Source organism: Orcinus orca, chromosome 5 (genome assembly GCF_937001465.1).
Source record: "Orcinus orca chromosome 5, mOrcOrc1.1, whole genome shotgun sequence".
Taxonomy (NCBI): domain Eukaryota; kingdom Metazoa; phylum Chordata; class Mammalia; order Artiodactyla; family Delphinidae; genus Orcinus; species Orcinus orca.
The window spans coordinates 65,195,930-65,223,654 of record NC_064563.1 but is presented as its reverse complement, the minus strand read 5'-3'; the positions used below and the strand labels follow the sequence as shown (position 1 = coordinate 65,223,654).

Below are 27,725 nucleotides of genomic sequence, written 5' to 3'. Positions count from 1 at the left end.
AATAAATAAATAAATAAATAAAATCTATTTTAAAAAACTGTGAATAGGAAAATAAAAACTTTAGAACTCTTAGAAAATATCAAGGCATTCCTACTAGAAACCAGCTGCATCTGTCCATCTAGCCAGACCCCAGCAGTGGCTGAATTGGAGTGACTGGGATTTGATGTACTTCTTGGTTCTCAGACACTGTGCTCCAGAATCTCTAAGTTAGATAAAGCAACACAGAAAAGGATCATCAGAAAAAGGAAAATAACAAGGGTGATTTGACAACCGCAGAAATCCTAACAGAACACAGATCCTCAATGAGCTTCCCTTGTAAACAACCAAAGGAAAGTGTTTCCAACTTCTGAGAAGTCAGGAAAGAGCTATGTTGTGCTCCTGGTGTGGCCCCCGTACGTTCACTTCAGAACCTAGAGTTCCTGCTCTAGTGCCTTCTTCCCTGGAGCAGCTAAAGGATAAGGGAGAGTCAGTGGACGTGGTAAAGTTTTACAATTGGAATTTGAAAAACAAACAGCTCAGCTCCAACATGCAAAGAGCATAGAAGTTGTTACTCACACCCAAAAAGCAAGTAAAAATCTGAACAAAATAAAAATCAATGAATTTTAGACCCATCAGAGAACTGAGGCCACAAGGCAAACCACCACCCTGAAATCTGGGCAGGCAAGTGAAGACAGCAAATCACAGCCAAGATCAGCTAACCTGGAGCAGAAGCTGCGGGAGCCATAGACTGATAGGGACACTTAAATGGGAATTTTGACAAATTACTAGAGGCTGCGTGTGGACTAGCTTGATGGTGACAATTTTGGTGACAAAACCAAATTTTCATAGGTTTTTCCTCCAAGGACACCACCAAGTTCTCAAAGTGAAAATCCAAGAAAAATTCCCTCACATTTTGGGGCAGGAGGAGGAAAAAAGAAACCATTCTGAAATAGACCCAGAGCTGTCTGTTCTCCCTACCAAAGGCCAGCACTCTAAGGGGAACTTTGCCAGAGCCTTTTCTGTCCCGGGGGAAGGGCAGTTAGCCAACTCTAGTCTTCCTGTTTCACGTAAGGGAAGGAAAAAAAAAAAAAGCTAAGAAACACTTCTGAGGCACACAGGGACACAGACCCACTGAAAGACCGAGATTTAATCCTAAAATTATAGAATGCTTTCCCTCGCCCACACCCTACTGCCATGTCACCAGGGCTCCTGTATAATAACCAGGTTACAACCGAAAGAGCTGCAAGACACAGACTCTGATTAAGGGGTTCTTAGGGAAACCCGAAGACAAAAGGAGAAAAAACAAAACAAGGACACTAGAGGGAACTGAAGCCTCTGGCACCTGTAGCTACTGCAGACATTAAACACAGCCTGCCTCCTAGCCAGGCTAACATAAAATCTCACATGAAAGTTTTGTTCACCTCAGTTCCTGTTCTGTGACACATTAGGCCTGGCATTTAACCAAAAAAAATTACAGGGCGTGCTAAAAGACAAGAAAAGCATGGTCTGAAGAGAAAAAGGAAGCATCAGAACCGGACTGAAATATGACACAAATTTTGGAATTATCAGGTTTAGAATTTAAAGTAACTAATATGTTAAGGGCCCTAATGGAGCAGTAGGTGACATGAAAGAACATATGGGTAATGTAAGCAGAGAGATGGAAACTCTAAGAAAAAAAATCAAAAGAAAATGCCAGGAATCAGAAACATTGTAACAGAAATGAGGAATGCATTTGATGGACTCAGGGTAGACTGGACACAGCTGAGAAAAGAAACAGTGACCTTGAACTTATGTCAGTGGAAACTTCCCAAATTGAAATGCAAAGAGAAATAATGAAAACAAACAAACAGAACATAATATCTGAGAATTGTGGGACAATTTTAAAAGGTGTAATATATGCATCATTTGAATACTACAAGGGGAAGAAAGAAAGAGGCAGGAGAAATATTTGAAGTAATAATGGCCAAGATATTTCCAAAATTAATGACATATACCAAATTATAAAACCAGGAAGTTCAGGGTATACCAAAAGCAGGATAAATGTCAAAAATTTTTTGAATCATATTAAAACCATATTAAAAAATCATATTAAAACCAAAGACAAAAAAAGTCTTGAAAAAAGCTACAAGGGAAAAACACCTTATCTATAGAGGAGCAAGGATAAGAAATACATCAGACATAGCTAGTAGGAAGCAGCCACATAGCACAGTGAGTTCAGCTCAGTGCTTTGTGACCGCCTAGAGAGGTGGGATAGGGAGGGTGGGACAGAGAAGCAAGAGGGAGGAGATATGGGGATATATGTATATGTATAGCTGTACACTTTGTTGTACAGCAGAAACCTACACACCACTGTAAAGCAATTATACTCCAATAAAAATGTTAAAAAAAAAAAAAAAAGAAGAAGAAGAGGGCTTCCCTGGTGGCGCAGTGGTTGGGAGTCCGCCTGACGATGCAGGGGACATGGGTTCGTGCCCCGGTCCAGGAGGATCCCACATGCCGCAGAGCGACTGGGCCCGTGAGCCATGGCTGCTGAGCCTGCACATCCGGAGCCTGTGCTCCGCAACGGGAGAGGCCACAGCAGTGAGAGGCCCACGTACCGCAAAAAAAAAAAAAAATTAAAATAAAAAAAAAATAAAAAGAATAGTGGGTCGTGAACAAATTTAAAAAAAAAAGAAATACATCAGACTTAAGAATAGAGTGGACTGTTGAAATAAACACTGCATATTTTCAAGCAAAAAAAAAAGAATAGAGTGGAGTAAAATATTTATAAAGGGTTGAAAGAAAAAAAATCAACCTATAAATTCTGTGTCCAGTGAAATTATCCTTCACACTTGAAGGAGAAATAAGGACTTCCTCAGACAAGCAAAAATTGAGGGATTTTGTCACCAGAAGACTTGCTTTACAAGAAATGGTTAAGTTCTTCAGGGAGAAGGAAGATGATGCAGGTCAGAAACTTGGATCTCTTTAAAGAAAGGAAGAGCGATTGAGAAAGAATAAACAAAGGCAAAATAAAATCTCTTGGTTTTTTTATTCTTAATTGATCTCACAGATAAGTTTATTCAAAATAATAATAGCAAGAATGTGTTTGGTGTTAGTAGCTTAAGGGTAAGTAAAAATAGGAGGAAAGATCAAGGAAGCACATCCAAAAGGAAGAAGTCAGCTCCTATTATTTTGTCAAGAGAATATGTTGGACAAGTTGGGAAATTTTTAAATGGAACATTCAGTAGAAATGATATATCAAGAAAAAAAATTCTTCCAAGTGGTTTAATGAAGTGTTTCATGAGGTAAACAGAAAGGAAGAGAAATGAGCCACTGTGCTGAAATAGTACATTTATAAGACTTCATGGGTTTTTAAAAAAATTTCTTCTATGTTTGACAATTTTTATTTTAAAAACTCAACAGAGGGCTTCCCTGGTGGCGCAGTGGTTGAGAGTCCGCCTGCCGATGCAGGGGACACGGGTTCGTGCCCCGGTCCAGGAAGATCCCACATACCGCGGAGCGGCTGGGCCCGTGAGCCACAGCTACTGAGCCTGCGTGTCTGGAGCCTGTGACCCGCAACAAGAGAGGCCGCGATAGTGAGAGACCTGCGCACCGCAATGAAGAGTGGCCCCCGCTTGCCACAACTAGAGAAAGCCCTCGCACAGAAACGAAGACCCAACACAGCAAAAATAAATTAATTAATTAATAAACTTCTACCCCCAACATCTTCCAAAAAAAAACTCAACAGAAAAAAATGTTTGCTGGTCACTCATTTCTGTATTATGGTGGTAAATGTGTGAGGTGAGCTACAGTGTGAACATATCAAAATGAATCTCCTGAGAAGAATGCTTTCATGTTCACCAAATGGTCTGTGTTACCCTTATTTTCTTAAGTGTTATGTGCATTTACTCTTTCTCTTTTTTAAAAAAATAAAGTTATTTATTTATTTATTTTTGGCTGTGTTGGGTGTTCGTTGCTGCACACGGGCTTTTCTCTAGTTGCAGTGAGCAGGCTTCTCATTGCGGTGGCTTCTCTTTTTGTGGAGCACGGGCTCTAGGCACACGGGCTTCAGTAGTTGTGGCATGAGGACTCAGTAGTTGTGGTGCATGGGCTTAGTTGCTCCGCGGCATGTGGGATCTTCCTGGACCAGGGCTCGAACCCATGTCCCCTGCATTGGCAGGCGGATTCTTAACCACTGCGCCACCAGGGAAGTCCTGCATTTACTCTTTTTTTTTTTTTTTTTTTTTTTTGTGGTACGCGGGCCTCTCACTGTTGTGGCCTCTCCCGTTCTGGAGCACAGGCTCCAGACGCACAGGCTCAGCAGCCATGGCTCATGGGCCCAGCTGCTCCGCGGCATGTGGGATCTTCCCGGACCAGGACACGAACTCGTGTCCCTTGCATCGTCAGGCGGACTCTCAACCACTGCACCACCAGGGAAGCCCCCTGCATTTACTCTTAATATGATTTCTGATAATTTTACTATTTTACACTCAACATTAAATTTCCTTATCTTGTTTTTTATGATTTAATTTTAGTATATTCGTAAAAAACGAATGATCCATATAAATTTATTTCTTAACCTTTCTATGGATGAGCCATTATAATTTCCAGTCTGCCTTAGTTTATAAAATCTGACTGTAAGAGTTGCTTTTTTAAAATCCCCTGATCATAAAAGTGTGTTTTCATTGACTTTTTGAGGATACATGAATTGTGACTAACTTGTAATTCTGATGTATTCAGATTTATCAGTCTTTTCCTTGGCAGTTTGTACTTGTGACTTGCCCCTACTGTGAGGTCATAAATATGGTCTCCAGTGTTTTCTGTCTTTTCTTATTTCTCACTCATTTCATATATATAATTTTTTTTCTTGAATGTTCAACCTACAAATGGAAACTTCTCATTGGGTTTTTAAATAGGCATGTGGAAGTCCAGGTGTTTGGTGACCACCATGGCAATGCTGTGTACTTGTTTGAAAGAGACTGTAGTGTACAGAGGAGACATCAGAAGATCATTGAGGAGGCCCCAGGGGTAAGGATCTTGTAAAGAAATTTGTCAACTTCTGTATATTGTAAATCTCAGTCACTGACTTTTGGGTCAGAAATCTGTGAAGCTAGTATTCCCCCAAAGTCCTGCTGAACAACCATTCCCCAGTAGTAATACAGCCTCACTGCAGTGTTGGGGATGAGGAAGGGTTGATATTCTGGGGCTGCCATACTGAGGGCGCACTAAGACCATGATCCTTCTGGGTGGTATCTGGGAAGATCTGCTCTGATCCAAGTAGTATCTGACTTACAGTGAACAGCTACCATTTCCATGCAGATTTTAAATTGTAATTAACTAGTGCGTTTGAGGAATGGAATGGTCTTGTTCATTGAATGTATTTTTTATGAAGAACATTCTTTTAACTGGTGTTTCAGATGTTCTTAAAATATATTAGTCATCTTCCCAACTTGAAGGTTATGTTGTATAGAGGAGAGATTTGGATTTGCTCTTATTTGGCCACTTTTGCCCCCTTATAATTGTTTACATCTGAGTCTACCTCTTGATTGACTCAGGTCGTCACCCGGGTCAAGGTCAAGGCCTACTCCTAGGATTACCTATTTTCAGATTCACATTTCTTTGGAATCTGCTACTGCCGTAGGCCTCTTGTCCAAAGTTATATGCGTGTTTTTTTCAATATGTATTTCTAAAAGGTCAGAGATCTAAGGTTTCTGATTAATCAGTTAGTTATTCTCATACTGTATTCAAAATTCAATTTCTGTTGCAGAGTATATTATACCATCTGAAGTAAATGTCAACAATAATTTCAATAAAGCCTTATTTTCAAGCAGTGATTGCTTAAATAAAAATCTGTAGAGAGCTATTTAACAGTGTTAAAAGGCTTTGCCTACTTATTGATATACATTTTATGAACCTTTTTTTTTTGGCCGCGCCATGCACGGCAACGCGGGATCTTATTTCCCTGCGCCCCCTGCAATGGAAGTGCGAAATCTTAACCACTGGACCGCCAGGGAAGTCCCTGAACCTTTCTTATTAACTTGTAATCTCAACATTTACCATTATTCCAAGATAATTATTGGGCATATGACCCAGATTGCTTTATCATCTTGAAACAAATAGAGATTCAAAGTTTTTTTATTGATATATGTAATTTTAAGTGGACATATGATCATGAGAGTTATTTTGGGGAATTCTGTGGCAGTCCAGTGGTTAGGACTAAGTGCTTTCACTGTTGTGGGCCTGGGTTCCATCCCTGGTTGGGGATCTAAGATCCTGCAAGCTGCACAGCACGGCCACAAAAAAAAAGAAAAGATAGTTATTTTGTAGGTACAAGGGACAGAGATATGTCATTATGCTAAGTAATATCTGCAATTCATAGAAATTACTAACAGATAATCATTAAACTTTGGTATAGTTGAACTGTGGTATAAGACAGTATTTCATGCTGAAATGTACAACGTTAGATATTTATCCTTATCTCTTTAATGCAATATTTGATACATAGAAATGTACTATTGAATCTTAATGGAAACTTCAAGTAGAACAAAGTACTAATGGAAATTTATTTCAAATATTTTTTCATAGCCTGGTATTAAACCTGAAGTAAGAAAAAAGCTCGGAGAAGCTGCGGTCAGAGCTGCTAAAGCTGTAAATTATGTTGGCGCAGGTACGTCACGACTGGCTTCTAACAGAGGAGGAGGAAAATTCATTTGTGTTTTGAAAGACAAACGAGACATACAGCTCTGAAATCATTGGCTTTCAAACTTTTTTGACCATATCCACATTAAGAAGTACATTTTACATTGAGAACCAGGATGTAAATGTGCTTATGTTTATATACATGTATATTGGGGGAAAAACGTCACTAAACAGTACTTAGCCTAATTCTGTATAATGCTATTTGATATTTTCTATCCTGTTTTGAAATAAAATCACTAAAATGAATTTTTTGCATTTTTCAAAGTTAGTAAACTTAAATGTTTTATAGCAGTTTTAGGTTCACAGCACAATTGAGCAGCAAGTTCAAAGAGTTCCCACACCCCGTGTCCCCCCGCAACATAGCCTCCCCCACTGTCGACATCCTGCACCAGAGCAGTGCTTTTGTTACAACTGATGAACCTACATGGACACATCATTATCACCCAGAGTCCATAGTTTACATTAGGGTTCGCTCTTGATGTTGTACATTCTGTGAGTTTGGAGAAATATATAATGACACGTGTCCAACATGTAAACACCATTGTAATATCTTACAGAATAGTCTCAGTGCCCTAAATATGCTCTTTATTCCTCCCTGCCTCCAACCCCTGACAACCACTGATCTTTTTATTGCTTCTATAGTTTTGTCTTTTCTAAAATGTTACATAGTTGGAATCATACAGTATGTAGTCTTTTCAGGATGGCTTCTTTCACTTAGTAATATGTATTTAAGTTTCCTCCATATCTTTTCATGGCTTGATAGCTCATTTCTGTTTAGTGTTGAATAATATTCCATTGTCTGGATGTACCACAGTTTACTTATCTTCTGACCTACTGAAGGACATCCAAGTTTGGTAATTATAAATAAAGCTACTATAAACATCTGTGTACAGGGTTTTGTGTAGACACAGCTTCAATTCATTTGGGTAAATACCAAGAAGTATGATTGCTGGATCACATGGTAAGAGTATGTTTAGTTTTGTAAGAAGCTGCCAAAGTGTTCCAAAGTGGCTGTACCATTTTGCATTTCCACCAGCAGAGTATGAGAGTTCCTGCTGCTCCACATCCTCACCAGCATTTGGTATTGTCAGTGTTCCAGATTATGGCTATTCTAATACGTGTGTAGTGGTATCTCAGTGTTTTAATTTGCATTTTCCTGATAACATACGACATGGAGCATCTTCTCATATGCTTACTTGCCATCTGTATGTCTTTGGTGAGGTGTCTCTTCAGGTCTTTTGCCCATATTTTTTTTTTAATTAATTAATTTATTTATTTATTTTTGGCTGTGTTGGGTCTTCGTTTCTGTGCGAGGGCTTTCTCTAGTTGCAGCGAGCGGGGGCCCCTCTTCATCGCGGTGCGCGGGCCTCTCGCTGTCGCGGCCTCTCTTGTTGCGGAGCACAGGCTCCAGACGCGCAGACTCAGTAGTTGTGGCTCACGGGCCTAGTTGCTCCGCGGCATGTGGGATCTTCCCAGACCGGGGCTCAAACCCGTGTCCCTTGCATTGGCAGGCAGATTCTCAACCACTGCGCCACCAGGGAGCCCTGCCCATTTTTTAACTGGGTTGTTTGCTTTCTTATTTTCGAGCTTTAAGGGTTCTTTATATATTAGATAACAGTCCTTCATCAGATGTACCTTTTGCAAATATTTTCTCTCAGTCTGTGGCTAGTTTTTGCATTCTGTTGACATTGTCTTTCGCCAAGCAGACGTTTTTAATTTTAGTGAAGTCCAGTTTATCAATTATTTTTTTCATGGATCATGCCTTTGCTGTTGTATCTAAAAGGACATCACCATGCTCAAGGTCAACTAGGTTTTTTCCTGTGTCGTCTTCTAGGAGTTTTATGGTTTTGTGTTTTACATTTAGGTCTTTGAACCACTTTGAGTTAATTTTTGTAAGGTCTGTGTTGAGATTTTTTTTGCATGTAGTTGCCCAGTTGTTCCAGCACCGTTTCTTGAAAAGACTGTTTTTTCTCCATTGTATTGCCTTTGCTCCTTTGTCAAAGGTCAGTTGTCTATATTTATGTGGGTCTATTTCTGGACTCTCTATTCTGTTCCACTGATCTATTTGTTCTCTCACTGGTACTTCACTGTTTTGATTACTGTAGCTTTATAATAAGTCTTGAATTCAGATAGTGTCAGTCTTCCCATTTTGTCATTTTGTCAGACTGAGTTGGTTATTCGGGTCTCTTGCCTCTCCGTATAACCGTTAGAATCAGTTTTCTGATATCCACAAAATAACTTGCTGGGATTTTGATTGGGGTTGCAACTCTATATAACAAGTTGGGAAGAACTGACGTCTTGACAATGTTGAGTCTTCCTACCCATGAACATGGAATATTTCTCCATTTATTTAATTCTTCTTTGACTTCTTTTACCAGAATTTTATAGTTTCCTCATGTAGATCTTATACATATTCTGTTAGATTTATACCTATTTCATGGGGGAGTGTGCTAATGTAAATAGTATTGTGTTTTTAATTTCAAATTCAACTTGTTTGCTGGTATGTCGGAAAACAATTGACTTTTGTATATTAACCTTGTATCCTGCAACTATGATATGGTCACTTATTAGTTCCAGGAGGTTTTTTTGTCAACTTTTTTGAATTTTTTTATAAAGATGATCAAGTCATCTGTGAACAGTCAGTTTTATTTCTTCTTTCCCAATCTATATACCATTTATTTCCTTTTCTTGTCTTACTGTATTAGATAGGACTTCTGGTATGATGTTGAAAAGGAGTGGTGAGAGTGGACATCCTTGCCTTATTTCTGATCTTAGGAGGAAGTCTTCTAGTTTCTCACCATTAAGTATGATGGTAGCTGTAGGTTTTTGTAAATCTTCTTTATCAAATTGAGGAAGTTCCCCTCTGTTCCTAGTTTGTTGAGAGTTTTTATTATAATTGGGTACTAGATTTCATCAAATGCTTTTTCTGCATTTATTGATATCATCACATGGTTTTTCTTTAGCCTGTTGATGTGATAGGTTACATTAATTGATTTTCTAATGTTGAACCAGCCTTGCATACCCGGGATAAATCCTACCTGGTCATGGTGGGATTTTTATACATTGTTGGATTTGATTTGCTAATATTTTCCTGAGGATTGCTTCATCAGTGTGATTAAGAGATATTGGTCTGTAGTTTTCTTGTAGCATCTTTGGTTTTGGTATTAAGGTAATGCTGGCCTCATAGAATGAGTTAGGAAAAACTGTGTTCTGGAAGAGATTGTAGAAAATTGGTATAAATTCTGCCTTCAGTGTTTGGTAGAATTTACCAGTGAACCAATCTGGGCCTGCTGCTTTCTGTTTTGAAGGTTATTAATGATTTATCAATCTCTTTAATAGATATAGGCCTATTTAAACTGTCTGTTTTTTGCTTGTGTGAGTTTTGGCAGATTGTGTCTTTCAAGGAATTGGCCCATTTCATCTAGGTTATTAAATTTGTGAGCATAATGTTGTTAATAATATTCCTTTATTATCCTTTTAATGTTCATAAGGTCTGTAGTGATGTTCCTTCCTTCATGTCTGATGTTAGTAATTTCTGTCCTCTTTTTTTCTTAGATAGCCTGTCTAGAGGCTTATCACTTTTATTGATCTTTTCAGAGAACCGACTTTCGGTTTTGTTGATTTTTTTTTCTATTTTCTGTCTTCAGTTTCATGAATTTCTACTCTATTATTTATTTTCTTCTGTTTACCTTGGAATTAATTTGCTTTTCCGTTTTTGGTTTCCTAAAATAGAAGCTTAGATTAATTTTAGATCTTTCTTCTCTTCAAATATATGGATTCAATGCTATACTTTGCCATCTAAGTACTGCTTTCTATGCATCTCACAAATTTTGAAAAGTTGTATCCTCATTCTCATCTAGTTTAAACAATTTTTAGATTTCTTTTGAGATTTCTTCTTTGACACGTGTTATTTAGTAGTGTGTTGTTTAATCTGCAAGTATATGGGGATTTTTTCCAGCTATCTTTCTGTTATGATTTCTAGTTCAATTTATTGATTTTTAGTTTAATTATGGTCTGAGAGCAGACATTATATGTTATCTATTCTTTTAAATTTGTTAAGGTCTTTTTTTATGGCCCTGAATGTGTTCTGTCATGGTGATTGTTCCATGCAAGTATGACAATATGTAATCTGCTGTTGTTGGATGAATTAGTCTATAGATGTCAATTATTCCATTTTATTGACTGTGCTATTGAGTTCATCTATGTCCTTACTAATATTCTGCCTGCTGGGTTTATCCATTTCTAATAGAGGGGTATTAAAGTCTCCAATTGATTAGTGGATTCATCTATTTATTCTTGCAGTTCTTAGTTTTTACCTGATGTATTTTGACACCCTGTTTTCAGATGCGTAAACATTAAGTATTGTTACATCTTGGATTATTGACCCTATTTCATTTCCTTCTCTATGAAGAACTTCTTTTAACATTTCTTGCAGAGCAGGTCTACTGCCAATAAATTCTCTCAGTTTTTGTTTATCTAAGATAGTCTTTATTTCTCCTTCACTTTGGAAGGATAACTTAACAAGATACAGAATTATAGGTTGATGATTTTTTTTGTATACTTGGCTGAGTTTCTTGATAGATTTTTGAAATTTATTTATTTATTCATTCATTTATTTATTTTGGCTGTGTTGGGCCTTCGTTGCTGCACATAGGCTTCCTCTAGTTGTGGCGAGCAAGGGCTACTCTTCGTTGCGGTGCACGGGCTTCTCGTTGTGGTGGCTTCTCGTTGTGGAGCACGGGCTCTAAGCACGCAGGCTTCAGTAGTTGTGGCTTGCTGGCTCTAGAGCGCAGGCTCAGTAGTTGTGGCGCATGGGCTTAGTTGCTCCGCGGCATGTGTGATCTTCCCGGACCAGGGCTCGAACCCGTGTACCCTGCATTGGCAGGCGGATTCTTCCGTTGCGGAGCACAGGCTCCGGATGCGCAGGCTCAGCGGCCATGGCTCATGGGCCCAGCCGCTCCGTGGCATGTGGGATCTTCCCAGACTGGGGCACGAACCCGTGTTCCCTGCATCGGCAGGCGGACTCTCAACCACTGCGCCACCAGGGAAGCCCGGCAGGCGGATTCTTAACCACTGTGCCACCAGGGAAGCCCTTGATGGTTTTTTTAGACAACACTTTAAATAGTTCACTCTGCTGTCCTTGGTTGCATGGTTTCTGAGGAGAAGTCAGATGTAATTCTTATCTTTTCTCCTTTATAAATAAGGTGTGTTTTTTTCCTTGGGTTCTTTCAGGATTTTTGATTTTCTGTACTTTGAAAATGATATTATAGGTATAGTTTGCCTAGGTATAGTTTTTCTGGCATTTATCCTGCTTTGTGTTCTCTGACCTCCCTGGATCAGTGATTCAGTGTCCAACATTAATTTTTAGTCATTATTGCTTCAGATACTGCTTTTGTTCCTTTCTTTACTTATCTAATGGTATTCCCATTATGCATATGTTACACCTTTTCTAGTTCTCCACAGTTCTTGGATATTCTGTGCTGTTTTTTTTCAGTCTTTTTTCTCTTTGATTTTAATTTTGGAAGTTTCTGTTGTCCTATCCTCAAGCTCAGAGATTCTTTCCTTGGCTGTGTGCAATCTACTGATAAGTCCATCAAAGGCATTCTTCATTTCTCTTATGGTATGTTTGATCTGTAGAATTTTTTTTTTCTTTCTTAAAATTTCCATGTCTGGGCTTCCCTGGTGGCACAGTGGTTGAGAGTCCACCTGCCGATGCAGGGGACACGGGTTCGTGTCCCAGTCCGGGAGGATCCCACATGCTGCGGAGCGGCTGGGCCTGTGAGCCATGGCCGCTAAGCCTGCGCATCCGGAGCCTGTGCTCCGCAATGGGAGAGGCCACAACAGTGAGAGGCCTGCGTACCGCAAAAAAAAAAAAAAAAAATTCCATGTCTACTTATATTTAACTGTTCTTACATGTTGTGTACTTTTTCCATTAAAACCCTTAACATATTAATTAAAGGGTTTTTAAATTCTATCAGATAATTATGATATCAGATAATTATGATATCAGATAATTATATAATTATAATTATCAGATAATTATCAGATAATTATGATATCAGATAATTATGATAATTATAATTCTATCATATCTGAGTCTGGTTATGATGCTTTTTCAGTCTCTCTAAACTGTGTTTTTTGCCTCTTAGGATGCCGTGTAATTTGTTCTTGATAGCCAGACGTTGATGTACCAGGTAAAAGGAACTGTGGTAAATAGGTCTTTAGTAGTGTAGTGGTTAGGTACAGGGAAGGTGAAATGTTCTATAGACCTGTGATTTAGTCTAAGTCTTTTGGTGAGCTTGCGCTCTGAACTGTGAACTTCATCAGTGTTTTTCAGTTGGTTTTTGTTTATTTGTTTTTTTATTTATTCCCTTATGTGGGACAGAATGGCTGGAGTTGTGTATTTCTCTTCCCTCAATTACATTAATTAGGCCCTGATAAAATCCCAATAGTTTAGGCTGTGATAAAATAGTTTCTCTTAAGGACGGATCTTGTTCAGAAGAACAGAACTCTGGCATACTTCATATGGTTCGTTTTCCCCTCCCACTGCTGGGAATTCAAGGGGTTTTTTTCTCCAATGTTCACTGTGAGGACCTGGTAGAGCTTCTGGAGGTAAAACTTATAAAAGTGTTCGGAGCTCCCTATAACTTGGTCCCCCCTGGAGTTTTTAACTCTTGGAACTGTCCACACTGAGCCTCCAGCAATTTGTCAATTACAGTCCAGGTTTTCCTTCTCCAGTATGTGTTCCCACAGAGGTTTTTGCTCATGGGTTTCTGTTCCAATAAGTTGTGAATCTCTGTTTTCACCTTTCTGTCTCTCTAATTTGGGGGGCAGCGGCTTGCCTTGTAACCTCATGTCTGTGACGCATCTAAGAAGAGTTGTTGATTTTTCATCTTATTCAGCATTTTCTTGTTGTCAGGATGGAATGGCAACTTCTAAGTTCCTTCCATGCTGGGCAAGAAACTGGAAGTCTTCACTAAATTTTTACAATCCACTAATAGGTTGTGATCCACAGTTTGAAAAGCAAGTTTTAAATTATATGGAATTAGCCTTAGGCTAAGTGAAAAAAATTCAAACACAAAAGACTGTATACTATATTATTTCATTTATGTGACATTCTAGAAAAAAACTGTGATAGAAAGCAGACCAGTGATTGACTGGAGCTGGGGCCTGGGGAAGGGACTGACTGCAAAGGGAACAAGGGAATGTTTTGGATGATGGAAGTATGTTGTATTTTCATTGTGGTGGGGGTTATATGACTGTATTCAATCGCTGAAACTCAGCACACAATATTTAAAATAGATAAATTTTACTGTCTGGAATTATACCTTAATAAAGTTGGGGGGAGTGTAGTACTTAATAGAATGTCACTAGATAAGACTAACATAGTGTTAGTTACTAAGTAATCTCCCAGTGGGTCACTAGAAAAAGGACTTTTAAAGACACTTCCAAAGCGCACAGTCAGGAGAAAAAAATGTTGTGTTTTCCTCCACAGAGTTAGAGTGAGATGGGATGTCACAGTGAGGTTTCCAGGGATCTTGGTACACAGAAGCAGTAACACATGGTCCAACCATGTTCTAACTGCTACAACAGTTGAGACTGATTCATAACCTGGGCTTACCATTTGCTTGAAACCTCAGATATACTTTTCTATTGTTAAATTTCTTGTGGCTCCATATTTTTGATTGAGAATCATTTGCTGCTGCAAAATGTGAGATGTTTTCTTCATGAAATGCAAAATGTTTACCATTGAATGAAGGCAGCTGTAAAACTTGATATAATCTATCAAGAAAGATTTTGATTCCTACTGATTATATACTGTTGAAATGTGACCCACTGTATTTTGTATTTAGGAACCGTGGAGTTTATTATGGACTCAAAGCACAATTTCTACTTCATGGAGATGAATACAAGGCTGCAAGTGGAACATCCTGTTACTGAGATGATCACAGGAACTGACTTGGTGGAATGGCAGCTTAGGGTGGGAGTAATTTTTCTGTTAAAAATCAGTGTCGAGGGGCTTCCCTGGTGGCGCAGTGGTTGAGAGTCCGCCTGCCGATGCAGGGGACACGGGTTCGTGCCCCGGTCCGGGAAGATCCCACATGCCGCAGAGCGGCTGGGCCCGTGAGCCATGGCCACTGAGCCTGCGCGTCTGGAGCCTGTGTTCCACAACGGGAGAGGCCACAACAGTGAGGGACCCGCGTACCGGGAAAAAAAAAAAAAAAAAATCAGTGTCGAGAATACATTCCCTTCTTAAAACCTCTTAAAAGGAGGCATTGCTTTGGACAAGGGTTCAATTCTTAGTGGTTGTCATGAGGATAGGAAAATGGGAGGTTAAAGGTGGCATTACATTCGATGCACTTTATGGACTCAGATTCCTAATCTGTCACTTACCATCTTTCCCCCTTAGACATGGGGCAGCCAACAGGCGAACTGCTGTCACTGAGGCTTGCTTGTGACCACACTGTCTCAACACAAAGCCTTGTGCCCTGAGACCACATCATTCAGGTCCAGGCCATCACGAGATTTTAGAGGCAGGACAGATGCTAGCCAAGGTGAAATAAGCTAAGGAAAAGATGGGAATGAAGAGCCAAGGGAAGGGTCTAGATTAACAGAGGGGTCCACGTGCAAGTGCTGACACACTGTTGATGGCCCATGAAGGGATAAATGTAGCCACTCAGAGTAAACGTTTAGAAAATTTTAAAGCACTTTAACATTTCTGTGACACATCGACTGAATTTTACTGAAATCTTAAGTCTACAGCTGTTCTTCACTGGCCTGAATCTGAGTTCTACAAGCTTATTCCTTCAAATATTAATGATAATAACTTAGTCTGTTTTGTTCTCTTTATTGAAAACGGTAGATTTTTACAACCTGTTGTTTAATATAAAAAATGTTTTTAAGTAGTATGAATATTCTTGACCTCTGTAGGATTCTTGGTTCTTTATATATCCTGAAACGAAATTATTTTTTCCACATTGTGATGCTAAAGTCGTGATTATTTTGATAATTTTGTCTTTGCAGAACTTCTGTGGACAATAATATAACGTTCCTTTTGCTGGTTCTTTGGAGATGATTGGTGGTTTTAATTAAGCCATAAGATTATTCTGGGCCTTCTGGGCATTGGGAGCTAATGAAAACCAGGCACATCAGGCTAGTAAGTGTTAGTAAGTGTCAGGAAAACTGTAGCGGGTTTAGAAACTTTTGGAAAGAGTGCTTATGTTTCCAGAATTCAAGGAAAAGAATATTTTTTTCTGAAGCGGTAACCACGAGAGTCCAGAATTTTGAAATCATGAAGGATAAAGGGTTTCCAAGGATTAAAGAGGAGAAAGCTTTTGGACATTAGAGGGACGAGCAGACATTTATTCTGCAAGTCAAGAAACTGTAAGAGCTCTAGAAAGAAAAATAGGGTTTTATCATCTGGGGAGGGTTTCTAGAACTTAGGGATGCCATTGGACCCTGTTTACAGTGTTCAAGGTACTTTGGAGTCTGGCTTCCAAACAGAGGTAAAACAAGGGGCCTCTCCATGTGGTGAGGCAAGAGTTCAAGCTCCAGGACCTGTCTGTGGAGTCACCAGCTTCCTAGAGCAAGGGTGCAATGATGTGAGCACCCAGCTGCAGGTTCAGATGGTTAGTGGTTTCAGGAGAGGCTGGTGAAATATCTAAGGTCCGGGTCTTCCAAAGAGTCAGTGTCTAAGCCCCAGAGAACTCAGCTGGCACCATTTTCTAAGTACCCAGAGGCATGGTTGGGTCGGCCTCTTCTGGGCCCATATAGAAGCCAACTTCAGAGGAAAACAGATAGGCAAAGATAGCCAGGTTGAAATTGCGCTATATAGTCAGCAATAAGATCACATCTTAGAATACGGACATATGGTCATTCTTTTCCTTTTTTATACTAAAACAAATAGAATTCTATTTTTTTTTGAAGTAGAATTCTTTATTGGAACATTAAAGAGTATTTTATTATAAAGGATAAGAATGAAATGATAATAGCTAACACTTACACAGTGCTTACTTTATGCCAGGCATTTTTCTCTGAAGCATTAAGAGGTTACAGAAACTTACCCAGAATATGAGTATGCCCAGAACAGAATAAGTATAGAGACAGAATTTGAACCCAGGCAATACGGCTGCAGAGTCTTTGGTTCCAAACACCATGGCATAAAGCCATTCAATTTAGTCCATTTTCCTTTCATTTTCACTGTTGTGCTTCCTGATTTTTCTTACCTACAGATTTAAAGAGATGAGACCTTTGCTTGTTTTACACTTACCTGTCTAGTTCAGTGTGCTGCTCAGTTAGAGTTTTTCCCTGTATCTTTTGCCATCTCAGTTTGTCATTTTCTCATCTTGGAGGAAAACTTAAGGGAAGAGTGAAGAGAGTGACAGTGTGCCCTCCAATAGCCTTTTCCAAGTTATATTAGTTGAAGAGAGATTTGTTGTATTAGTATATAAGAGCCAAAATAATAATAATATCAGTAGTGGTAAACAATGCTGATCATCCTGTTTATAATCTGGTATCTTGCAATAAACATAACAAAATTTTAAGAACATCATGTTCCTCTGTTTGTTTTGCTTGATCACTTGGTGATGAAGATGACAAAGATGACTAATGCCACGCTTTAGGCATAGCTGTGAAAATAGTCCTAAACACCAACTAATAATTTACTATAAAAAAGCTTGATTTGGTAACTGAGTGCTAATGTTTTAAATGAAAACTGAGAATATCTTGCCAGTAAGAAATTTCAGTTTTCATTATATTGAAAAAGCACTGATACTTATATTTGTGATTTAGTCATTGGTTTGCCTGTTTTCTCTATTTAAAAATTCTAGAAACCCATTGTAATAAGTACAGTATTTTCAAGCTGCATCTGTTTTTTAATCTACTTTTGCTTTTGCCCAATACTCGAGTAGGTGGATAAAATAAGAGTTTTTATTTGGCTTCATTATAAAGTCCTGATGTACATTTTACGTAGAAAAGGATAAGACCGTCGACTAAGTCTCATAGCTGCTAGAAGGTGGATATTCATAAGAAGCACATACTCTTCTTTAACCAGATTGCAGCAGGAGAGAAGATTCCTTTGAGCCAGGAAGAGATAACTCTGCGAGGCCATGCCTTTGAAGCTAGAATATATGCAGAAGATCCTAACAATAACTTCATGCCAGGGGCTGGACCATTAGTGCATCTCTCCACCCCTCGAGCAGACCTTGCCACTAGGATTGAAACTGGAGTACGGCAAGGTAAAGTGAAATAAAGCAAAAAGTCTCAGTGTTTAAAAGTTGTTAGTACATTATTGGTTTTGTATGGGGTCTTTTCCCTATGTCTTGTGGATATATCTAGTGTGCTTTAAAAATAAAGGATTTAATTGATTTCTCTGTAATCTTTACTTTTCCTTCTGGAATAGTCATTTTTAAAGAATAATATTTTTAAGCAGTACTACTCTCTTTTTTGAAATGCAGCAGCACTTAGTGAAGCCTAAGCAACAAATATTTTGTGGGTACTGTTTTATATTTTTTACTTTGCCTAGTTCCACATATAATTTAAGGTGACTGATAACTGCTATGTCCAAGGCACTCTGCCTTCAAGGTACTGAAAGTCAAGCTGAAAAATTAATAAATAAATTTAGTGCGAGCTAAACAGTAATAAATAAAAGAAAGAAAAGAAAAAAAATGACAGTGCAAGAACTATCACGATTCACATATGACTAATAACGATGGTCATAACAGTTATTTAGTACTTACTATGTACAGGCACTGTTCTAGGTGATTTTTCTACCTGGGCTCCTTTAACTATGAGAACTACCCTATGAATAGATGTTATTATCACTCCCATTTTCCAGATGAGGAAGCCAGGGCACAGAGAAGTGACTTGTCCAAGGTCACCCTTGGAGCCAAGATTCAGACCCAGTCATTCTGGCTCCAGGTTTTATGCTCTGAGCCACCACTGTCTACTGCCACCTTAACTTTAGTTGCCAGAGAAGTTATACAGATGGTGAGTGATAAAATACAGCAATTCTCGGAATAACAGGTTATGTTAGGCTGGTGTAATCAGGACACGCTTCTAAGGGGAAGTCTGGAGTGGATTTGAGTAGGCAGATTTAACAGCATACAGAAAGGTAAAGAAAAGAGGATTTAACTAAAGATGTGTTTGAAGAACTGTGAGAAAATATGTGGCTGGAGAAAAGGGTTCAGGACAGTGAGTAGTTGGAGATATGGCTGGAGATACAGAATGAAAGCAAATTGTATAGGGTCTGGAAAGCCAAAATGAATGAGGACTTCTTAATGATAAACTGGCAGCATTTTGAGAGTTCTGGCTAACCCACAGCAAGATTTGGTAGTCAGTAAATTTTTTCATATCAGCGGCACATCATAGAGAGAAGAGGGAAATTGCAATAGAAAAAAGGAATCTGTGAGGCAAGCAAAGCTTGCAATATACTTTAATAAAGGTGCTCAAAGGATAACAGAGATATAATTCTAAAACAGGATCCCAGATTCACATCCTGGCACTGAGGAGGATAATCTAGTCTAGGAAGATTTCCCCAACCCTCCTCTTTTGTGTTCCCTGAGTCCCTCGTGTATTCCTTGGGCATTGCCCTTTTATATTATCTTATGATGATCTTTTACTCGTTGTCTAGCTTCTCCATTAGACTATAAGAGTCTTAAGAGAGGGACTGTGTCTTCTATGTTATAATTGCAGGACTTTGCTCAACCCTAGACCTAGAAGGTGTTCAATATGTGTTGGTAGGTGGGTGGGTGGATGGATGGGTGGATAAGGAAGTGTGATCTAACCCCTTGATTCTACAGATGAAGACTCTGGGGTTCAGAGGGGTCCAGTGGCCTGTCAAAACCACAGAAAGGTCCTAGAACAGTATTCTATGTAATACACCACATCCTTTTGTCTTGAACCATTCTAACCAGTGAGATGTGCATGGTTCACATCCTTGTTCTCTGAGACTCTGGTCACAGTAATGACAGCTGCTGTTTGTTTATCAGCTCTGCCAGGTATGGCATTTGACACTTGATTGTCAATCCTCCCAACAAGCATATAGGATAGAGGAATTATTGTCCTTTTTTTCTGATGAGGAAACTGAGGGGGTGGAGGGAAGGAAATGCCAAAGACAGAAGTGATTGTGATATGATAGGTAGAGGGAGTTTGTACTGACTTCCCAAAATGAGAAGGGAAAAGAAGGTTCAGACGAAGATAAGATGAGGAAAACCAGCCTGTGTGTCATTGAATGACTATCTGGGGCGTGGTGCTCTTGGATGGCCACACCCTCCTTAACAGCTTCTGTTTTTAAACCCCCGTGAGCCTCAGTTCCTAATGAATAAAATGGTGATAAGGATATCTGTGGTGCAGGAGTTTGTGAGGATTAAGTGTGAAATGTACGTAAAGCCCCAGGAGAATGTCTTACTTATCATATTTTCTCTCTTTAACTTTGGTTACTGTGGTTTTTCAATTTCAGGAGATGAAGTTTCAGTGCATTATGACCCCATGATTGCAAAGCTGGTTGTGTGGGCTGCAGATCGCCAGGCAGCCTTGACGAAACTGCAGTACAGCCTTCGACAGTACAGTGTGAGCGACCTGGGGCTGTGTCAGTGGCCCTGTTGTTCTCTGCGTCTCTACAGCCAAGCTTGGTCAACTTTGTCCTTGTCAACTTATTTCCTCCAATTACCCATATGTCACTAACAGAATAATTTCACATGGGAGAATTTCCCATGGGTCAGAATAGAGTTTGAGGACTTCTTAATTTCAGCTAGAGAAGAAAGATTGCAAGACTAAAACTATTAGCATCAGTGTTAACCTCAGTATGAAATTTCTATTCATCCTGTAGATGAGGCCACGACACGCGTGTGGCCTATAGTCTGGTGTTATTTTCTGTGAAGGAAGATAATTATGTTCAGTCTTATCCATTTAAAAGAGTTTGTTGCTTTTCTGTAGCCATTTATTTCCTTGGTGCAGTAAGTCCCGTACCACATTGATTTAGCTTCATAGAAGGACTTCTTATTAACCCATGATATTCAAATTATTATATATCGTGAATTTGATCAAACTTCCTTTTTCTGTGGCTCCACCCACACTGGCCTCTTTGCTACTCCTCAGACACCCCAGCATGGAGCCATGTGTTCCCGTTCTCCCTTCCAGAATATTCTTCCCCCACATGACTGCCTCCTCACCATCCTGAGCCCTGCTCACTGTGACCCTCAGAGTCCTCCAGGCCACCCCACAGAACCCTTTGCGTTCTCTCTTCCTTTAGCCAGCCTTCTTTTTCTTCATATCACCTGCCATTATATTAGATATTTGTTTATAGATATTGCTGTCATGTGTCCCTTGAATGTGGAGGCAAGGACTGTGTTTTGTTCCTCACTGCGTCCACAGTATCCAGGTCAGGGCCTGGCACCTAAAAGGCACTCAGTAAATGGCTATAAAATAAATGAATGAATGGATGAATGAGTGAATGAATGAATGAACCCAAGGCTCAGATAGCAGTTTTGCCTGGGATCCTATTTATTGGGTGGATTGGGGTTAATTTTATACCTTTTTAAATTTTTATATCAATGTGTCAAAGTTGGATTTTAGTGTTGGAAGGAAGCTCTTTTCAGGTCGTATGATCCTACCCATCCCCAGTGCAGCAATCTTACTCTGTGGTTTTCCTATTTCGTGGGTGTGTTCTGAGTGGCAAGTCTTCGATATCTTGCAAGTAAATCTCACTTAAGTTTCTTAACGTTTACTTGCTTTCCTAATCTGAGTCAATTAAACATCTCCACACTACCTACCCAACACCATTTCCTACATTGTCTTTATCATAGTAAATTACATAGTGTTGTGTGCGGATGTATAGTGATGGTGAAGTGGGTTTTTTCGTTTTATTTTGTTCTTTCTGAGGGTTATTCATAGTAGAAAATACTTAGTAGAAAGAGCAGATGCCATAGAAATGTTTTTCTGAATATGTTGTTTTCCCCACTCACTGGGGACATCGGCTTTTTTTTCCCCCTTAGATTGTTGGGCTGAACACCAACATTGACTTCCTCCTCAAACTGTCTGGCCACCCAGAGTTTGAAGCTGGGAACGTGCACACTGATTTCATCCCTCAGCACCGCAAAGAACTGTTGCCCCATCGGAAGACCACAGCCAAAGAATTTTTATGCCAGGCAGCTCTGGGGCTCATCCTCAAGGAGAAAGCTATGACTGATGTTTTCAAAATCCAGACACAAGGTATGGAATGCTTTTCTCTTTCTTCTGCTTATCAAGATTTTATGAATAATCATTGAACATGCTTTTTTTTTTTTTTTTTGGCTGTGCCACACGGCTTATGGGATCTCAGTTCCCAACCAGGGATTGAACCCAGGCCACAGTAGTGAACGCCCAGAATCCTAACCACTAGGCCACCAGGGAACTCCCGCTTTTCTTTCTTTATGCCACTCCTACCTCCCTTTTCTTCTGTCAGTGATTGACACCTTCCTCTGCTAAAGTGTTTTTTAGTGTGAAGTAGAGCTCCTCACATAACATGGGTGAGCCCATCAACACCCTTTAACCCATTAAATATAACTTATCACCTAACAGCGTAATGTAAAGAAGGAATTATTTTCAAGCAAACACAAGTTCTCCCCGCATCCCATGCTGATATCCCTTCCAACTTTTTTTTTTTTAATTTATTTTTCATTTCCTTCCAACTTCTTTTATTCACCACTCCTTGTGGCCTACTTTGTTGTATCCTCTGTACCTGCAGCAACTTCCTTGGTCCTGGAGACTAAAGACAGAGCGCCAGAGATGCTCAGATTCCCTTGGGTTACCCATGATTTATTGTTGAGTTAGTTCCTCCTCTCTTTTTCTATTCTGTGATCAAATTTCTGACTAGCTAGACACCTAGGTACTTCATTGTATCATAGAATCTGGGCACGGGGTGGGGGTGGGGGGCCTATGAGAGATTCATCCTGGCTGCCACACGCGTGCATCCCTGCTTCAGCATCCCTGCTGAGTTGTTGCCCAGCCTCCTAACACCTCAGGAAGCTGGAAATTCATAATGAAAATTCGTTAGTTAATTACAGTTTCAGTCAGTTCTCCGTTAAGAAGTTCTTCCCTCTAAATTGGCAAAATCTAAGCTCTCCCAAATTTGCTCCATAATGTTTCCTCAGGCTGTTTCTGATCTTTGGAGCAAACAGAAAAAAAAAAATTGAATCCATTTATCCCTTTATTATTATTAGGATTATTATTATAGGATCCTGTTATTGGGATCTTTAATTTCTAGATTCATTCAAGAAGGTTACATTGAAAGCTTAAAATATAAAACTATATTTGGAGATTTGTGCTGTGTCCTCATTTGGTCCTTTTACATTAAATAAATGCATCTAACTATACCCCATCTGGTATTCCTAAGCCTGGACTTAGCATTTTTAGAATGGAGTGTCCTCTTACTCTCACTTTCCTTTTTAAAATTTATAACTAGCACAGTGAGGAGTTTCAGAATAAATTGCTTCAATTTAGCTACTCTGTAGCTCCTGGATATTGTCTAACAGAGGGTGAACACACAAATGTCTGGGGCGGACCAGTAACAGAGAAGAGTAAAAGAGGCCAGGTAAAAGAAAAATAGTGAGTGGTGAGGATTTGGGTGACCTGGAATGCATTTGTCCTGTCAAAAAAGGTGACCACTGTGCAGTTTATGTAACCAGAGGATGAGAATTGAGGCTGCAAATATTCTGATTTTCAAGAGAAACTGGGATATTTTTCATATAAAATTTCCTGAGCCGTAAATGAAAGTGTCTAATTTAAATTTAAAGCAATGAGAGGGCTTCCCTGGTTGTCTAGTGGTTAAGAATCTGCCTTCCAATTCGGGGATATGGGTTCGATCCCTGGTCAGGGGATCGAACTAAGATCCCACATGCCACAGGGCAACTAAGCCCACGCACTGCAACTACTGAGCCCACGCGCCACAACTAGAGAGCCCACATACTGCAACTACAGAACCTATGCACTCTGGAGCCCACGAGCCACAACTACTGAGCCCTTGCGCTTTGGAGCCCACGTGCCACAGCTAGAGAGAAGCCCACGTGCCGCAACGAAGGATCCCACGTGCCGCCACTGAGACCCAAGGCAGGCAAAAATAAATAAATAAATATTTTAAAAAGAAGAAAATAGCTTTTAAAAAAACTTTTTTAAAAATAAATTTAAAGCAATGAATAGAACAAAGAAAACACATTTGAGCTGCTGATATAGGACCTCTACATTTTCTTTTGTTAGTAAGCTTGATGTTCATTAATTTGTTGTTGAATTTTAAATTTTTTCTAGATCAATACTCTCCTTTTGTATCCAGCAGTGGAAGAAGACTGAATATCTGTTATACCAGAAGCATGACTCTTAGGGATGGTAAAAACAGTAAGTAATGTTTTATTAAAAGAGGAATGTGCTTTGTAGAAATATAGCATATTTACCTGAAAAAAAAGGATTCAGTCTGGCCACTATCAATTACATTTTTTCAGATCCCTAGCCTAAACATTGGAAGGAAGCATGCTAAAATAATAGAATTGATTGGCTCTGGGTGGTAGAGTTAATGACTTTTTTTTTTTACACTTTTTCTATATTTGGTAACTATTTTTAAAATATGTCATAAAACGTACATAGCAAAATGACAAATGAAATATGACAAAACATTAGTGAGATTACCGTTGGATGGTGGGATTTGAAGCAGTCTTTTTTCCGCCTCTTCTTTGTACTTTCTTTGCTTTGCAGTTTTTCTTCAGTGAGCATGTATGACTTTTAAAGAAGAAAAACAGTAACCAGAACTACTCCAGGGAAGGATTGCCCAATGCTCAGGCAGCGTTAATGAAGGGGAGTCACTGTTTTACCCACCTATTGGTGGTGAAACTTAGGCATGGGAGGTGCAGTAAAACTTACTCAAGGCTAGTAAGTGGCAGAGCCAAGATTGATACCCAGTCTTTTTGACCTTGGCCCCTGTGCTATTTTCACCACTTTTCCAGTGGAAAATTGAGTTTTGATTGCAAACTAATATGAATAGGCTCAGGAGGGGACCTGATTTATTGTAACTTAAGTCAGGAAGGGCTGACACCTAAACCAGAAGGTGGTTTATAAACTTATGGCTGGAACAGTGTACCAGAGGAACCAGAATCCTGTGATAGCAGGTGGCTGTATCCCTCTTGCTGCAGGACAGTTTGCCTGGCAAGCCAGATGTACAGAATCAGGGCTGGGACGACTGGATGGCCTTAAATGTGAGATGTCAATGAACTGTGATAACTCCATTATCAGAATGCGCCTACCAGGTAGAACAGAATGCTCCTGCCAGCTCATCACAGCACCCTCTGCCCCAGACAGAGTGAGATGTTCTGTGCCTCAACTCTGTGTAGATATCCAGTCATTTACTAAAAGATTCTTTGTTCACAGAAGTTGATTGGGTTATAGCTCTTTAGGTATTTTTTCTTTCTGAACCTAGATGGTCATTGCCCTAAGTGCCTTGAGTACATGGAAAGAAAGTTTGCAAACATCCCTTATAAAGTAGCATTCTGCAAATGGTCAACCTATCCATTTTATACTGGTGTATTTATTCATTTCGTCCTAAAAAACAGCCTCCAAAATCTGGGAATATCTTACTCTAGAATCCTCTATGCTGAACACAAGTATCAGCAGCAAAGTTTCAGTGACCTCTTCAACCTAAATTAAACAGAAAAATCACATGTGTGATTGTAATTCAGATGAGCCAACTGTGTTATCTGGCATGGATCTTCACTAAGGCTCTGAGCAGTGTTTTGAATTATGCTGCATTTTTGGGGATTTTGCTTTTTTAATTTTTAAAGTAAATAAATATATAATTGAAAAACCAATATGCATGCTGTTCACTACATCCTTTTGGTAGTATTTTTCAACAATAATCCAGGTCTGAATATAATAGCTTTCAGAATGTTATGGTGAGTCTCTAATATAATCAGTAGTGACCATGGTTGAATAAGAGAGTGCTCCAAAGAGGAAGTCTAAGAGCCCAGAAGCATTTGTGAATCTAAAGTAGAACAAACTCCTAATGATCTCAGTAAGAACGACCCAGCATTTTAAATATTCAGGGCTTGAAAAATAATCTTCCTTTGTTACTATGGCCATGTTTCACAGAACCCTGCCCTACCCTCAATAATAATGGCTAAGATTTATTGAGTGTTTGGTATATATCAGACACTTTGTTAAGCACGTTCCATGGATTATTTCATTTGCATTTCCAGAATAGGCCAATGAGATCAGTGTTATTATTAGTGTCAACTTTATAAATTGAGAACCATGTCTTAGAGAGATTAATAGTTTTCTTGAAGTCACACCAAAACTAATTGGTGGAGCCAGAATTTGAACCCATGCTCCAGGGTACATGTGCTTACCTAACACTGCACCATGCTAAACTTATATACTTTATTAAGTAGGTAAGAGGATATTAAACATATATTAAATTTATAAGAAGATGTTTAAGGTTCTCTTGTGGGGGTCAAGAGATACCTAGAGGAGGGAGGAACAAATTCAGTTACCCTATAATATATAAAAGAATTTAGAGTTTCCCTGGCAATGTCTTTACTATGATTTTTTAATTTTTAAAAAATTTATTTATTTTATTTTTGGCTGCATTGGGTCTTCATTGCTGCGCACAGGCTTTCTCTAGTTGCGGTGAGCAGGGGCTACTCTTCGTTGTGGTGCGTGGGCTTCTCATTGCTGTGACTTCTCTTGTTGCAGAGCATGGGCTCTAGGTGCGCGGGCTTCAGTAGTTGCAGCATGTGGACTCAGTATTTGCGGCACTTGGGCCCTAGAGCGCAGAGGCTTCAGTAGTTGTGGTGCGTGGGCTCAGTAGTTGCAGCGCGCAGACTCTACGGTGCGTGGGCTCAGTAATTGTAGCTCCTGGGCTCTAGAGCGCAGGCTCAGTTGTTGTGGCGCACAGGCTTAGGTGCTCTGCGGCATGTGGGATCTTCCCGGACCAGCAATCAAACCCGTGTCTCCTGCACTGGCAGGCGGATTCTTAACCACTGAGCCACCAGGGAAGTCCTTTACTATGATTCATTCGGCATTCATGTCAGTTAAATACTTTTCATATCTTACAAATTGAAAGAAAACTGATCTGGCATAATTGGATGTGTTTTCTTATAAGAAAGTTTAAAGATATTGGTAAGATATATGGGGAAAGTTTCATTCATTCATACATTCAGTACAAAGTTTTTGAAAAAACAGATATTCTGAGTAATGTAAAGAGGAGAAAAAAAGATGTAAGAAATTTACCACTTGGCAAAGGAGAAGTGTATATGTTGGCAAGACGGACGGCATAGTGGTTAATAATGCAGGCCCTGGAGTCAGACTGTATGGGTTGAATTCCGCTCCCCTCTTGTCTGTGACCCTTGGGCAAGTCATCCTCTCTAAGCATCTAGTGTCCTCAGCCGTAAATGGGGATGGTGATGGCAGTTACTTCCTTGGGTTGTTGAGTGTATGAAATGCGGCAACACCTATAAAGCATTTAGCTCATTAGCATTTAGCTCATTGAATGACCTAGAGCAAGCAGTCAATAAACAGTAGCTATCATCATCATTATTATTAAATTATCCCCTTGCTACTATGAAAAGAACAAAATAGATATGTATGTCACATGTTAATTTTTAAAAGTTGGTTGCAGAACAATATTATAACAATATCCTATTTTTATAAAAGAAAAATATAAATTTGTGCGTTTGAAAAAATCTAAAAGGATTCACACATTAAATGTTTAGTAGTAATACATCTGGGCAGTAGAGGGGACTTTTTAGTTTATGAACTTCAGTATTTAACTTTTGTGAATATTTTTATTTTTGCAATTTTTAAAAAATATTTTTTATTTTATTTATTAATTATTTTTGGCTGCATTGGGTCTTCATTGCTGCGCACGAGCTTTTCTCTACTTGTGGTGAGCGGGCTTCTCATTGCAGTGACTTGTTGCGGAGCACGGGCTCCAGGCACATGGGCTTCAGTAGTTGTGGCACACAGGCTTAGTTGCTCCGCGGCATGTGGGACCTTCCTGGACCAGGGCTCGAACCGGTGTCCCCTCCCTTGGCAGACGGATTCTTAACCAC

The 27,725-nt window shown here is 39.4% G+C and overlaps 1 protein-coding gene across 4 annotated transcripts in view; it reads left to right on the top strand.

Moving 5' to 3' along the window:
- MCCC1 (methylcrotonyl-CoA carboxylase subunit 1) overlaps positions 1–27,725 on the top strand; it is a 63,691-nt gene that overhangs the window by 25,921 nt on the left and 10,045 nt on the right. For all 4 annotated transcript variants that reach the window (XM_004278403.3, XM_012536243.3, XM_033403111.2 and 1 more), the window contains 7 exons: positions 4,875–4,986; positions 6,544–6,625; positions 14,511–14,638; positions 17,711–17,894; positions 20,117–20,226; positions 21,651–21,867; positions 23,938–24,024. In XM_004278403.3, coding sequence (XP_004278451.1) covers positions 4,875–4,986; positions 6,544–6,625; positions 14,511–14,638; positions 17,711–17,894; positions 20,117–20,226; positions 21,651–21,867; positions 23,938–24,024 — 920 coding nt within the window. The remainder of the gene's footprint in view (positions 1–4,874; positions 4,987–6,543; positions 6,626–14,510; positions 14,639–17,710; positions 17,895–20,116; positions 20,227–21,650; positions 21,868–23,937; positions 24,025–27,725) is intronic.